The sequence below is a fragment of the Kryptolebias marmoratus genome, linkage group LG4 (genome assembly GCF_001649575.2).
Source record: "Kryptolebias marmoratus isolate JLee-2015 linkage group LG4, ASM164957v2, whole genome shotgun sequence".
NCBI classification, from domain to species: domain Eukaryota; kingdom Metazoa; phylum Chordata; class Actinopteri; order Cyprinodontiformes; family Rivulidae; genus Kryptolebias; species Kryptolebias marmoratus.
Genome location: NC_051433.1, coordinates 4,631,943 through 4,648,579, shown reverse-complemented (window position 1 = coordinate 4,648,579; position 16,637 = coordinate 4,631,943). Strand labels below are relative to the sequence as shown.

General features: G+C 35.4%; 1 protein-coding gene across 1 annotated transcript in view; it reads right to left on the bottom strand.

Moving 5' to 3' along the window:
* The window catches only part of igsf21a (immunoglobin superfamily, member 21a), a 159,356-nt gene that overhangs the window by 25,767 nt on the left and 116,952 nt on the right, over positions 1–16,637 (bottom strand). Inside the window, exon 5 of the mRNA XM_017408972.3 lies at positions 3,710–3,825. Coding sequence (XP_017264461.1) covers positions 3,710–3,825 — 116 coding nt within the window. The remainder of the gene's footprint in view (positions 1–3,709; positions 3,826–16,637) is intronic.

Here is a 16,637-nt window from a genome sequence, read left to right as displayed (position 1 = left end):
ATATAGATCAGCCCATCTGGCACAAACATCCATGCTACATTCTAAGTCACTTGAGTTCTCTTTTTTCCTCAGTTTGATGCTCATTTTTTCCACATCTAGATGCCTAAATGCACTAAGTTGCTTCCATGTGATTGACTGATTTGTGTAAACAAGCAATTCAACAAATATACCTAACAAAGAGGCCAATGAGTATGTGTGTGTTTATGTTTAAGAACATAATCTACCAGAAGAACAATTGGATCTCTTCAAAGCTACGCTGTTATTACTTTAAAATGACATACAAGAGATGGTGAAATAGTAGCACTTTTCTGGCAGTATATGTCAGAATAAATAGAAACAAATAATTTTATTAATGAACAAACCCAATGCTACACAATGGCAGTGTTTTTATGTTTACATTTTCTTTTAAACTGAGAAGATGATAGGGATAAAATTCAGTTCATCTCAGTCATTTTGATAAGCCACAAGCTAAAATTCGAACTGAACATTTCTACGTTATATTTTCTGATTCAGCTGGCTTAACATAATTTTCATTCATCCACTCTGTCTCTTTGGTCACTTGACTTCAGGCTTGTAATAAGCAACAAAATTAGTTTTTGTCCAAATCTTGAATTAATTCTATCCTGCAGTCTTCCGTCAGTCATAGAGCTAAATTTAACCTGTTTTATTTGTATGAGAGCACTGGGAGCATTTAGGAACTTTCACCTTCACGGTACTTGCTCACAGGTGTTTTCACTTGTAAAAGCTAATACAGCCTCTTCTCTGGAATCTGTGGGCGTGCAGAAACCGCTGCCACATTTGACTTTTGTTAGTTTTGTTTTCATGGCTTTAAATCAACTTTTACCTTCATGTTAAGTATGTTTATATATATGTGTATATATATATATATATATATATATATATATATATATAATATTACAGCTGCTCTCTTTCAGCATACTGTAGTTTTTGCCAACTTCAAGCTGAATAACTATGAGCACCTGCGTAGGTGTAAAGGATTTTTACTCTGTTGTTCCTTTTCTAAACTGGTATGGTCAAAACCTCCCAGTAATTGCAAAGCAAAACACTATTGCTTCAAAAAACATCCTAAAACACAGTGAGCTAATGTGAGAATGCAAAAGACATATGTTGTTACTTAAAAAAAAACAAAACAGAGTTTTGTTGTGTATCTAAATATCTGCTTAGATGAAAATGATACATGTGAGACGTCTGTTACAGATTTAACGAGTTGAGCTCCAGGTCTCTTTTGATTCTGTGATGCTTGCTTCATTTCTAAAAGCTTATGTTTATGTGGGACGTGGTCGGCTTGATTAAAGATTTGTGAACGATCAGCGGCAGCATGGAGACAAACTTTTTTATCTTCGTTTTTTTTTTTTTTTTTGGGGGGGGGGGGGTTGCAGCCATTTTGCAAAAATATTTTGTGAAAGTGTCTTTTGAAACATTCTTTGAATAAACCTGAAAGTTGCTGAATGCTTCTGACAAAATCGACACCTTTAGATTTCAAGAAGAACAAAAACCCCTCGTCGGTCAGTATTTGTAGCTGCATCCATGCTTTTTGTCCATCAAAACCACTTTTTTTCTGACTTCTTGTGAATTTCTATTCATTGTCAACTTTCTTGAATAAATGCTACTGGCAAGTTTATGTATGTTTTTAAAAGTACTGCACTTGAAAAGTCTTTTTATGCTGAATATTACACATTCTGTCTGCAGTGCAGAAATCGTCTCACTTGCCATTTCCTCAATGAACCAAAAGCATGTTTGTTCTATCTCTAAATCTGCATGGTTTGTGAATGATCTGCTTGTGGTGATGCTTGTTCTCAAGTATTGGAAATTTAAGTTAGAAGCGGATATTGCTTCCATCAACCTCTGGACTATAAAAACTGCTCTAAAATTCAAGATTTGCCATCTGGGGTTTCTAAAAGAGAGGAGTAAAGTTAAAAGATGATAAATGTATTGCTTTCAAAATTCCCGCTGGTAAGCTGATAGTGACTAATAGACAACATTATGACTTATAGGAGATGTTTATTCATTCAGCTTTTCCATGTATATTTAATAGTTTAATGTGTATATATAAATATATATATATATATACACATTAATTTCTGGGTCAGCAACTGGGAAAGTCTTGCTCTTTCTGCAGCTGGCTTGGTGGCCGTTTCATAAAAGACATACATGTACTTCTATATCTACTATAACTCAAAACATAAATCTTTGCATTTTCCTATATTTGTGCTTTAGTGTATTGTTGATTTAATTGTTGAATATCAATATTGCCCCTTTGATCTGTTTGTTGCAGTAAAAGCTTTGGTGTGATTCAAAGTTTAATCATAATGCTTATCTTATCATACATTAATGATTTCTTCCTGCAGTCCTGAGCAACTAAACAGCCCTTTTTCTGTACATTTCTTTTTCTTCAACTCATTCATTTCCTGCTGCGCCACTGACAAAACTAATTAATGGTGATGTGGCTCACCCCGTGACACAATGACGGTCCATGCTTGCTGACCAGCTGAAACCTGTCAGATCTCTTTGTCTCCATTATGTGTTAGAAAAAAGAAGAAATAAATAAAGATCCTGCAGTACCAAGGTTTAATGACTTAAAGCTCAGTGTGATATCACAACAGGGAAGAATCTCATTCATCACACCATCAACCAGGAAGTACCGGAAATCATTTTCACCTTGTATTCACCTCTCACTGGGCTCATAATTGCAGTAGATAGGTGCGCTCAGGGTCTAGAGTCCATTACTATACACCCATGGACCATGATTAATGGTCTGTTGAGAACTAGCAGCAAGTGGATGCTTTCAAGCAGCGTCCATTGGCTCATAGCTGCCACCAAACATCTGAGCATTTTTGCGAGACCTTGTCTTGCTCTTCAGAAAGTTGACAAAAAGTGTGCACGTGTGTGCGCACAGTCTCTGAATGTATGCGTAAAACAATTTTGCATGTAGTCACCACTATTATACCACCTTTGTTTAGATCAGTCACCCTAAATTTTAATAACTGTTTCTATTTCCTAAATCTGATCAGCTTTTTTTCTAATTTTACATTTTCAGTAATTGCTCAACAGTCACTCTTTAACGACATAAAGCCTTACTAAAAAAGTTTCTTCCATGTTTTGGGGAAGTATTGAGATCAAAAGCTTGCATTGGTCTCTGGCTTTTCTGTTGGCCAACTTTGTTTTGGTTTTATGCCAGTTGTGAATCCACTTTTGCTTTCCTCTCAAACCTGGGTTCTGTCTCTGATTGCCACTCACCTGTAATCATTGTTTGGTTTCCTTTGCTCTTTGCCAGATCTTTGTGTGGGTTTGCCTCATCACCTGTTTTGATCCTGCTCTATTATCTCTGGACCTATGTGGATTTAGCTGCTCTAGTCTACTCCATAGCAATTTAAGTTCTGTTTCATTTATGGGTAATTGAAGACTTTTAGCATTCAATCAGACTACCTTCCTGGATCCTTTGTCATCACAAACCCCTTCATGACAAAACTATAATATTGTCATGCAGCATATAAAATCTGCTTTAAAGATTTTTTTTCCCAGAATCTGAAAAAATAATAGTATAAAAAAAAGTTTATACTTTGGAAATTTATATCTAAAACCAAATAAAACCATTATATAAAATGCTGTCCTTTGCAGAAACACACAAGGAAAAAAATACAAGTACTTTAAAAACGTCACCATTTAGCACAGTATATCTTTAGCTTACTGATGGGGCTGGTTTCCCTCCTTTTGCAGTGCACAGAAGAGTGAAATTCTGGGCTTGGTATCGACTGAAGGGGGCTGGAGTGTTTTCTGCCACCACTGATATGTTGTTTGGTGGTGCTGTGAAGGACAGAGGGAAAGCTTTGTGAAACAATATCCTTATACACGGAAAAAACACAATATTCAACCTCATACATTCCTGAACTGTCAGAAACCATTAGTCCCTTCTCTCTTAAAAGCATCTCAACAGTTATTTTGTAATGAAATGTCATCTTAGGGTTATACATGTAGACAGAGACTGTGGTGCCAATACTGATAGCGGAGTGAGATCCAGAAGGAAACTGAAACAAATACACAAACTTGCCTCATCTTTCTTTCGTGTTTGTTATCAGAAGGAACCGGCAGCCTGCTGAGATATTCTTTATTAAGAATGAAAACTGAAATGATTTGGGCACTATGCAGGCTATATGGTGTAAAATTGCACATATATAACACAAAACCAGCCGTATAAATTCTCTCCAGGGATTCCAAATATGCCCCATATGTTGTGAAAAAGAAAAAAAAACGTGATCAACACTTTATAGCATTAGAGGGGAGGATAAAGAAAAGAAGGCGATGAATGAAAATCTACATTCATGCTGTTGAGAATGCTGTGCTCTGGTCCTTGTACAGCAGCTGTAATGTGAGCGTGAAGTGTGGTGGTTTAAACAAAACTTTCATATGATAGCACTGCAGCAGAGGATGGCAAGCTGCACACATCTGATGAGGACTGCTTTAGCGTCAAAGACACATCCCAAACATTTGATGAAGATGCAGTTTTTCACTTGTTCCAAATGTCTACACTTCTTCCCGAGGCTTGTTTCCTATTTTGTGCCTATTGTGAGCATTTAACAATTGTTCAACATAAAATTTCCCTCAAGATTTGGCAGAAAGATTTCATTAATAATATAGCAGGCCCAAGTTTTAGTCACAATGAGCAGTAGTAACCTACTGTATGAATGAAGTCAAGAGGTGAAAAAATCTAATCAAAAGTTGCAATTTGTAAATACAAATGTCACACTTTAAGGCAGATTTTGCAACAAAAAGACACAGTGGGAACACTTTTTTTTAATGTGCCAGTTTTATGTATAAATCTATCAAATGCTTTTAAACAGACATGCCACAGCAATTAATTGATTAAAAGTAGGTGGGGGTGTGCAAGGGGATTTAGCTGCTGAGGCCTGGGTGCCTCTGTGTTTCCACATCTCTTAATTGCTTATTGATGGAATTCATATGGTTGTAAATTAACCTTAGAACACTCCATTAGCTTACTGACAAGCCTGTCTCAACCTGGCATATGATTAGCTGTCAGAGGTCTGCTCCTGACATGCTTAAGGATTCTATGCAAATGCAACAAATTTCAAGTTCAGTTCAGTGAATCTGTGCCAATTCACAAGGGAAAATAAATAATCTAATAAAGCAAGATTGATTATTTTAGTTTTTAAAGATATTTGTTTTTAATTTTGTGGACTCTAGCAAATATATCTAACACTTGTGTTTTAAATCCAGCAACCTCCTTCCAAATATTCCACACTGCAGTTTAAAATTATAATTAATTTACACAAAATTAGCAGTTGGGAATTCATAAAAATTGATTTTGACAAAGGTTTGTAGTTTGATTATATAAAACTGACAAATAATTTAAACATTGATTTAAAGCAGCCTTATCAGAATTATTCTAAATGTCTTTTGTTTCTATTTGATAAGTATTGATGCTGAAACAAATAATCCAAACACTCGGGTTAAGCAGGGAAGCATCACATTGATCAGGATGCTCTGTTGTTTTTGTTCTATGGGTGGGGGGCCACCTAATAGAAAACTAAGCCTGAGACAGCAATAAGCCTTGGTGAAATATTTGACATGATTAATACCAGGACCTACTGTGCACAGCACACTATTTGCAGACACAACAATCCTGTACAGGATTAAGATGGTTGTCTGTGATGATGAAGTCTAAGCCTTTCGTACTTCATTAAATTGCAAATATCTCTTTGCGGTTGTTAAAGATTCAGCTTATTTTTCAGAGGCAGAATTCTTGGTTTTACTTAGAGTGTCAAACTACAACTCCAGTCTGATGAGATAATTCAGTTTCTCACTTGACATGGATACAATCCAACACTTAGAGCCGATGTTGACATACGGCTTTCACAAACTGAGGGAAGGAAAAACATAAATCGAAATGCAGGGAAAAAAAGAAGAAAAAACTGTAAATCTAAATAAATGAGGGTTTCAAAATTTAAAGTAAAAAAGGCTTCCTTATTGATGTACTTTGAGAAAACCCAAACATTTCAAATGAAGTGTAAAAATGCTTTTCAGCACCATGTATTTTCAGTATGATTTGTGGATTTTGTGTCTTCCCTCTATTCATATTTGGCCAACTACTGTAAAACTGTAAAACAGAGTTAGGTATGGAACCCTAGTTTAGTTCCTGTTGAAAGTCCTAATTGTCTAACTTAGTAAAAAAATAGTTTTTACTTGCTGTTTGCTTTGGCTTTAATGTGACAATTTGTTAGGTTTATGCATCGAGTTACATTCAGCAATCAAATCAGCGGTTGGGGTCAGGAAACCTAATTACTTGGTTTTTATGAAACCTTTAAAGAAAATTACATTTTTTTATTATCTATTTTTTTTATTTATTACACTGACACCACCAGCCACTTACGAAAAAAAAGACCTTGTGTTGGCATGGAAGAAACTTTTAGCTTTTGCTGAAATTTGCAAGTTTAAAAGATGCACTAGATGTAATAAGAACCAATATGTCCACACACAACACATAAAGTCATTTTTATTTCAAACTTATTTCACAATACATCAGCAGTGCTTGTTGTGTATAAGTTTCATAATTACAGTCTTCTGAGTTTAGCGATAACATTTTCTGGTTTTGGGAAAATATTGTCTTATAGATTTGAAAAAGTAATTTTTAGATTATTGTATTGAAAAACTTTCAGACAAGGCAAAATTCTGACATAACATCAACTTTTGTCTAGTCTACAACACATATACTGCATTAAATTCTGACCTGGTTCCATTATCGAATATAGAAACAAATGTTGTCTGTCTGCAGTCCAGCAGCCTGCTCCCTCTTTTAATAAATACATCTGCACACCTTCCATGTAAAAGCAGCATTTGTTTTCTTTCATTCATGGTAGCACCATCATTCACATCAATAATCATCTCTCCCTCCATCTCTTGTTTACCAACACCTTTTTTGTTCTATAGCCTAAAGCACCATTACTCTGGTTTCCTTCAGACAAAAAGTAAGAATGAAAAGACAAAACCTGCAAATGGACAAGTGAATGAGCAAAACAGGACCATGCTCAAATCTCAAAAGAAACTGCTTTCCCCCGGCCTTACCTGGGCTTCTTGTTAAGGGATGTAGAAGTCCTGGAACAATTGGATTTAAAAGAAATGCTCCCAATATCTCTTTGTACTAAGTACCCTAGTCTGACATTGACACCTCAAGAGGTTTTATTTATAGAGAGGAAAAGTGTTTGAAAGGCTGATTACTAAAAGGGTGCGATGGATTTGTTTTCATTTCACTATTAATAATAATAATTTATATATATTTAATGAAACCTAACTATTGTGACCTGATATTCCAAAGTAATAAATGTGAATTTTTCATAGTTTTGCCAAGCAGTGCACTGCTGCAAGCCAAATTTCTTGTCAGTATGACATGCTATCTTAACAAATAATGAATGTAATACATTCACAAATAAAGAAAAAAAAATGGTTCTATATACGTCAATGATTAAAAATACATAACTCCAGTGCAGATAAGTAATACATTCCCATTATTGTTAATGAAAATTATATTTTTAAACTAGATTTTTACTTTTGTGCAGGTTCAGTGCAAACAGCTGTGTTTCTAAAGAATGTTCTCAAGGGACAAACTGCCCTGCATGTTTTTAGATGTTTACCTGCTTCAACATACCGACTTCAGCCTGATGGGTGTTTAACAGGTTTCTACTGAACTTGATGGCAAGCTGTTGAAGTAATTCATTTCTTTAAATTAGGTGTGTCAGAGCAGGGACATTTCCAAAATGTGCAGGAGAGTGTGCCCCGAGGATCAGTATTGGGAAACACTGTGATGTGACGTTTCACTATTTACCATATTCTGGATGCATAACGGCACATTTATATCAGGCTGAAAGAGAGCCTTGAACTGACATTGTCATCAGTATGCAAAACAGCGTCATGTCAGCCTCCGGATATTATAAGAGTTAAGCTGAGAAAACACCAGTTAAAAGAGACAGAAGTGGCCTCCAAAGAACGTCTACAAAAAATACTTTGACTCTTTAAAACCCAGACAGAGTTAATCGCAGTTGGTACTCAAAACAGATCAGAGGCAAAATCCAGAAAGAGAATACAGATGGAAAGAAAATGAAATGGTAGCAAACAGCATGTGTATGATAATCTGGGATAGTTTTAACAGATTTTGTATTCTTTCATAGAAAAATGAGTTTGCACAACTATGAATGCTTGATTAGATTATAAATCAACTAAAACTCTTCTCAAGAAAGAATCTCTTTTTTGCAGGCATTCTGCATAAGGTAAGGAAGAAGAATAGAAAAAAAGCAGGACATGGCATTTCAAATTTTTTACTTTTATTTTTCTAAACAATCTTTTTAAACTGCTTATCACTTCTCAATGATATGGCTAAAGTATGATATATATACTGCATTTTAAATGTTTTTGTTTTGTTTTTATCTCAGTGGGTCTTCTGTGGTTTTACTCTTTAAGAACTTTAATTAGCCACAGCCAGGTGTAATGGTCATGATTGTAGATGGCTGCTGTTGTTGGAGAACTTTGCCATTGTTTTTGTAGTGTGACATTTATATTTTACATCTGGCTTTATTTTTTCACTAAAACTATAAAGTACATGGCTTTCATTGATTTTTTTCAGTTCACTTACTTTCCTTTTTTTCTTTTATTCCGGAGCTGCTGTACTTTTGCAACATGTTTTAAATGATTATAGTTGTATCAGCAACCATTTGTGGCTTAGGAAGAAAATATCTATCAGACTTGTGAACATATGTACAATTTCATGATTGAATATTTATTAAATTGATTATATTTTGATAATTGAATATGGGGTTTTAGAGAATTTTAGAAAAAGGCAAAGCAAATTTTACATTGCAGTTCCTGGTGCACAAAGACATACAGTACAACATGACCACCCGCTGCTTTATTCCTGCTCTGAGATTGCTTCGAGCACAGATGTACTGTATATGCATGGAGAACAGAACTTTTCAAATGTATGTGTATGTAGCTGCAAGGCGGAAAGAGTGAAAGGCTATGTATACCATCCAGACTCAGTAATGCTGAGTTAAACATAAAATACTGAAAAGTGCTCATATTCCTTATTTTGAGAAGTCACATAGTTGGATAGGCCAGGACTGTGGAAGTCATGGAGATAGACGACAGCCTGAAAAACAATCAAAGTATACCACTCTCAAGAGGACAGAAAAAAAGAGAAAAAGAAAAGGGAAGCTGAAATGCTGAAACACAAGACATAAATTCCCTATAACTGAGTCTGCTACTTTTTAAACCTCTATTCCCCAACATGAACAGCATGAGGATATAGGAGAGACACCAAAATGCTTTTTAATCACATTTTCTCTTGTGCTTTTACCATTTGCATTTACACCCCACCCTGTTAATTTGCATGGGTTATTACTGTGCTGTCAGCTCATATCGGATCCTCCAGCCCAGCCAACCAGCTAGCAGAGGATGGCTGCAAAGAGAGCAAGACTCTAGTGGCTGTCAGGAAGAGGAAGGGGGTGACACACAGAGACAAAAGCTTGTGTCATCCTGAACAAGTTCCCTAGTCCCAAAGCCCATTAATCACACCGATGTTGTTGAAAATACAGCAATATTTCTGTGTGCTTGGACTGGTCAGTGGGTTGTAGAGAGTAAAGAATATGATTCTGCATTCTTATCTTCATATTTTTACTTTAGCTGATTCATAACATTAATCAGACTCATCTACTTAAAAACATTAAAACGGTTCACAAAGTTAGTGAGTTGTACAGGTGAAAAAACTAAAAAAAACAAACAAACAAACAAGAAATGTGGGGAACATAGGCACAGTTGTATGTTTTTTTTTTTTTTTTTTGGTTCCCATATGATTGAAAATATATGTCATGGCTGCATGTGGCTTTCCTCATCCTCCCAAGCTGACATTCTCTAAGGGTAAACCAAGCTTGGACTTACAGCTTTGTGCTTATAATGAGGACAAGGGGGACAGGAAAGAGCATTTTGCCAGCACAGTTTGAAGGCTTGGTTGAGACAGGACAAAAAGGAAAGCTTCTTTGTGTCTCCCAAATAGCAGCCAGTGGCAGATGGGACTTACCCCATACCCAGCCCAGCATCAATTATGCTGTGACTGGCACCCTCATCCCTAAAGTATATCCTTTTTTTCTGCTTAAGGGCAGAGGTTTAGGTTGGCAATCTGTTACAATTTGGTCTCTTTACCACTAGCCCTCTCCAGCCCTACCAACCCCCCTCTTTTAGCAGCCTGGTAATTCACAAAGCACTGACATGAACTCACCTTTTAAGATCCCCCAGAGCCAGACAGATTTCTTGATTTGTATGTCTGTGAAGTTTAGTGATATAGATATTTTTTTTATAACAAATTTACCAAGGGTGTAAATGAGACTGTAAAATTATACGATACCAAAGAGAGTAACTTGAGGTAGAGGAATATCATTCATCTCTCATCCCCTGAACACATGAACAATCCCCAAAGAAGTCTTTGAGAAAATCTACATCAAACGCCTTCAGCCAGATGGCCAGAAACTCCACAAATGTCAATAAACTATACACTGCATTCAGGGACAGGGAGCAGAATTCATATTTCAAGCTGACACATAAGGGTTGTTGATGGGCCAGTTATGACCAAGATAAATGGATGGCCATGGATAACAATTTCTGTTTGCAAAAAAATGAACATGAAATACCACAGAATTACTTTTCTTACCTTGACATGTTGAACTTTTAGAAACAGGATTGAAATATTTAATTGGAAAGGAAGTTAATTATCCTCATTTTTTTAGAATATAAAACAGATTTACAGAGTTGGGTTATCTAAAAAAAAAAATAAATAAATAAATAAACACATCAAACAAGTAAGATAATCATTTACCGATCTTTTTGTTACTCAGAAAGTCGGTGACAGTTAATAAATATGCACTGACATGCAATATAAACTAGGAGATAAGTGTCATTATGGTAAATTACTTTAGGGATCTTCAAAAATGAAGGGGGCATTTAAGGATAAAAGTACTGCAGTTCTGTAATTCTATAGTTGATAGGCCTGTATCATATTGTTCTGTACAGTTAATACTGTAAAACTGAAATGGTTCATAATGTATGGGAAACAAAGGTGATGTTCGAAACATGTAACAATTTTTTGTGTTTGTGATTGCACATCTGTGGAGTTAATGTATAGGTATTCCTTTTAAAGATATACAACAAGAGTGCACCCTGGGCTAAAATATTCTATTTTACAGCATAAAGCAAATGATCGTCTTGGTTTCCAAGGTGACACCAACTGACTAAACCTTCACATTGTCAGTATGGCTGTTTTATCTTTTATTTTATCTTTAGCAACACTGCACTGACGGCATCTACAAAATTATACAATACTTGTTTGAACAACAAAAAATAAATCCTGCACTTGGTTGTAAATAATGGAAATTTTTTAACCTTAAATGTGTCTGGACAAAATCAATACCATGTCTAAAAAAGTAATTATTGTATAATTTTAAAAAAATGGCATTCAATTTATTGCTAGGCCTGCAGGGAAGTCTGGGGATATGGTTGACAAAAACAAATAGTAGGGGGATTATTTTATCTTGCTTCCTGGCACTATCTCTCCAAAATCCACCACAGAAGTTGGACATTTTTTCAGAGTACTCAATGCAAATTCTGGAGGGAAAAAGACTTTCTGCACATCTTTCAGTGATTACTGTGATTCCCAAAAGGCATGAATAATCTTATGCATACAAAATCTCAGACATTTGTGAAAGCAAGGTGTGTCTATGCACCATTTGGGATTGTGGTCTTGGGCATGAAAATGACACAATGCAGAATAATATAACAAGTCATTTTAATGACATTGAAAAGTAGAACTCAAGTTCTGAATCAAATGAATACCTATAAGCTTTAAATAAAACAGTTAGACTTTGTTTAAATAAGTGTGATTCAAAATCTTGTCTTTTTTTCCTTTTAAGAGAATAAGATTTATTTTCCAATAATTTCATCTGGATCTGCATGGAAAATAAAATTGGATATTTCACAATGTTGATACCACACACACCTGCTCTTTGTTGTGTATCTATCAATATTTACTGAGTGAAGGAAAAAAAAAAACATCATGTGACATCCACACGCCTCCTTACAATAAATATAAAGTCTTCAAACCAGCTTTGACTTAATTTCTCAAAGGACTGAGCCAAGCCTGTTGATTCAAGCTCACTCTGCTTTGCTTTGTCTTACAACTGTTTTGTTTATCTAATCATCTTGTTTGTTTGTCTGGTTCCGAGGCAATTGCATGACATGTAATGACAATTCCAGTCCAAAAACCAAGATAAATATACACTATTTAAATGTATTATACTCTAGACATGTTTTGAAGATTTTTTTTTCTAAAAAAGACTGTGAATAATCAGTTTGCATAACAGGCTTAGATTCAGAGTCCTTTTCATCAATAAAATAACATTTCTTTTCCCACTTTAAGACTATCTAGGTAGATCAAAATAAGAATATAGCTATAGGAAGATCAGAATGAATGCATCTTGAACCCCATGAGATCATTTTTTAACATGGTAAAAAGTGTAAATTTTATATTACCATTGAAATGACATTTGATTGCTTCATAGTGACATGTTTCATATCCAATTCCACAATAATCATGAATGCATTGGTTCTGATTTCGGTCATCGAAAGTATTAGATTTATGTAAGGACTGGAAACAGCTTTCATTTTCAAAATAAATTGAACTCTGATTGTGAAGCAGGCCTTCCTAAACTAGATGTGATGACTAACATCCCAGTGATCCTGACCTCCTCCTGACCCATGAAGAAACGCTGTTTTCAACTTCCTTCTTCTAAACTTTTGATCATAAATCCAGTGCACTTGAAAAAGCTTATTCACTGACCAGTGCTGGGTATTTACTCCTTGTCTTCTGGCATTTTTTATGACACTGATAAATTTGCTACCAATATTTCTGCTTTTTTTCTCTGTTTTGACAATGGAATCTTTTGAACATAGCAGTTCAGTGAATTTGTGATAACATCCCATTATAGTGAAAACTGTCAAATAACTGCATTCAAAAATTCCATTTTCTCCTCCAGTTAGTTCACAGTCAACAGAGGTGAAGAGATTTTCAATAAATCTGCAGCATTTGCCTTAAGCTATGTCGGATATTGTTTCAATGATGCCTTTAATTGTTAAACTAGTTAACATGAGTAATGAATGTTATTAAATTGACCTGCTCCAAGATGAGACTGAGAACATGGAAAATGGTACATTAAAATGCTTGTTAGGAGTCAGCTGAATGCTTTGTTTTACGGTCTTTTCAATAACACAATATGTAAATGCTGAAGAAAATGTGGAGTAAAAAGGCTACACTATAAAACTGTGCTCTGCTATTTGATTTATATGTTGTGGCCTTTGTTAAAGGCAGGTTAAGCAATTGTGCCATGCTGTACTACACCTGCTGCTTCAGATTTTTCAAATGATGATCTAGTCCCGAATATTCCCAAGGGCATGACTTGTGCATCATTCCTCTTAGTGTGCGAGAGCAAGAAGACAGAAAAAGACCAAGGCTGACCTCATGGTTGCTGCACACTGCATTTGAGGGTCATGAATTTGCAATTTCATGCCTTCATATTAACTGCAGATGTAGAGAGCCACTTCATCACGGCACCCTGCTGCCTGAGGTCTTGATTACAGTTTTCCTCAAGTGCCTCACCAGTTTCCCAATACAGCTTGGCATAATTAGGATGACCAGATTGCTCTGATTCACCCTTGAAATTGCTCTGATTCAGCCTAGAGTTAGGTCTGTCAAAGTGTTTGTATTTGTGTGTGTAAGTGTGTTTCCTGAGAGTACGTTCCCACAAGTTGGTGTGTGTAAACATGTATGCATGACAATGTGTGGGGGGGTGTTTGTGTGTGAGCAAAATTCATGCAACTCTCGAGCTCAAAATGCAGAGAAAATGTTGGAATTTGCTCCTGTTGTTTTGTCAGAGACAAATCAAAAACATTGCATAATATGTTGTGTGCAGACAACCAACAAGGAGTGATTTTTACCTATTTTTTTGACCAGGAATTACAACAAACACTACAAGATATATTGTAAAACATTTTGCTTACATTACTTTTTTACATTTTGGTAATGTATTTGTGATCCTCCCAAATTTGCAGGTCTCTTCAAAATATTTTTATGTCATGGTAACAAGGATTTTAAGACTGAAGATTTCCCAGGTATTTATAGCATTCCATGGGTTGAATAAGGACATTTTTAAATTGTAATTACTAATCTTATCATCACAACTAAGAATGAAAATAGCATAAGCAAAAAGCACAATTTCATCGTATTTTCTATACACATAAATTAATAATGTAACATGAGCTATATATTTCTAGATTATATCAACATGAGCAAATGTAAAAGAACAAGTTCACTGCCATGAACTTGTTAGGAAGGAAAATTAGAAACCACCATTTTTATTCCTGCTCAGTTTATGTCAAACCTGTTGATTTTAAATATCTCTGAATTCCCTATTTTGCAAAATGCTGCCTTTTTTTTTGAACTTATGTTGGCAACATCAAAGCCGCATAAGTAAAAGCTGAAAAAAAAACCCTAAATTATAAAATGTTCATTGGCTGTTTTAAAATTCCCCTGAAAGAGTCTGATGTGAAGGTCAGTATCACCGACAGAAATGCTTCAAAATGAATGTCATTAGCTGTAAATTTTATTAGAGGTAAAACAAATCAACATGGTGGATTTTTATTTATTTATTTTTTATAGGATGAGTAGGTTGGCATTTTTTTATTGCTTCACCTTTCCTAAAAGAACCAAACATTATGACAAACAAACCGCAATGAAAAACAGTGAAATGAAAAACAGCTCCTGCTTTGATGGAGAAAAAATGCAGGTAGCAACATTTTCTTGTAGAGCAGAAAAATGAATGCTCCTGGGTATGTGGTCCGTGATTCTTCTCTCAGATGAGACGGCATGTTTGCTACTGACAAAAGATTCAATTTTGTACTTTCAAATTGGTTATTTTATGTGTAAAACCCATGTAATATTTGGGGATTTAGTTGATGTTCAGAGTCCTTACCATTTAGAGTTGAATCTAGGGGATATTCTTTCAAACCAAGCTCAATTCTTTGCTACATATGCTAATAATTGTGCAATAGAATCTACACATAAATAACAGCAACATCTCACTGAAAATTATAGTTCCATTCACAATTTTTGAACAAATGTATATATGCAAATCTCTCATTTTGCTTTATAGTCAAATATTAAAGGATGGGATTACTACATGGAGCATTTTGTTTGGCTGTAAATTTTAAATTGCACACATGGGCCCAGAGTCCGGTTTTGGAAGTGAGAAAAACTGTGCTGATCTGAAAAGACAAACACCACTAGTTCATTTCAAAACTGACTGAGCAGCACAAATTAGCTCAAATCCCAAACAAGCCAAAGTAATGTTCATTAGTTCTAATTTGATAAATAAAGTAGCGGATTTTCTCATTACTTCCTTTTTGTATCCTCACTATTCTGCTCACCCCTGTCTGCCAGATCCATTGTTGGTTACTTGTTGGGTAATGCTGAGGCCAGGACCAGGTCCAACCAAGTAAATGTTCTCTGGTTTTATTTATGTGGCTTGTAAGTATTGTGTTTTATATTTCCTGCCTCTGTCAAATGGTCCCAGTAATGACTCTCTGACTTCCTGTTCACCTGTCTGATTTCCATTTCCTGCCAGAGGTGTCATCCTGTTTGGAAATCTTCAAGGTGCTCCCAAAAGAGTTCCAAGATCAACAGCATGCACTTGAAATACCATCAGGGCACAATGTGGAAAGAAATCTCCATAAAATCCAAACTTTTTTTCCTCTCTCCTGTCTGCTGTTGGATCCAGCTATTTGCATTGTGACACTGTAAACAAATATAATTCCAGAGGGCATGCCAGTGAAAAAAAAAAACTTCCATAAAATAAATTTCCTGCCTGTTAGCGACATTATGTTACTCTGCACTCTCCCACAACAGCTGAAAAAGATGAAGTTAACTTAGCAGCCACGAATGTGTATTTGGTGAACAAAGACAAAGAAGAAATTAAATAAATGAAACAAAAAAGGAGGCTTGCAAAAACAGTTTAATGCAGCATGCATTAAAAGGTTACATGGACCTAAAGTTCCTTCAGTAAATCTATGTGAACCTGACTTGGTAACTGAATCCATGTGTGTGCTTTGTTTGGATAAAACTGAAATGATTTGTGATGATAACGCAGTATTTAGGAGGTACACATTTCCCATAGTCGGTAAAATGTCAAAAGAATGACAAGCATCTCTCCTCTTTTAGCGGAACAATTTTCTATAAAGTTTAACTTCAGGTAAAAGGTTAGCTCAAACAGAGCACATTTATGATAATAAGACACATACAGCTGACTGACACTGCCAAATCAGGCAATCAGTAGAAGCTTTTCTAAGATAACATGCATGAACAGCTGCTGTGTAATTGGACATTTCACACTTGCACTAATGCTATTCTTGCAGAAGCTTTCATAACATGCAATTCACAAAAAAGAACCTTTTGTCCCAAGATCAAAGAACCAAATATGAGTTACAGTTACCAATATTACTCCTAAAAGAGGCAGGGG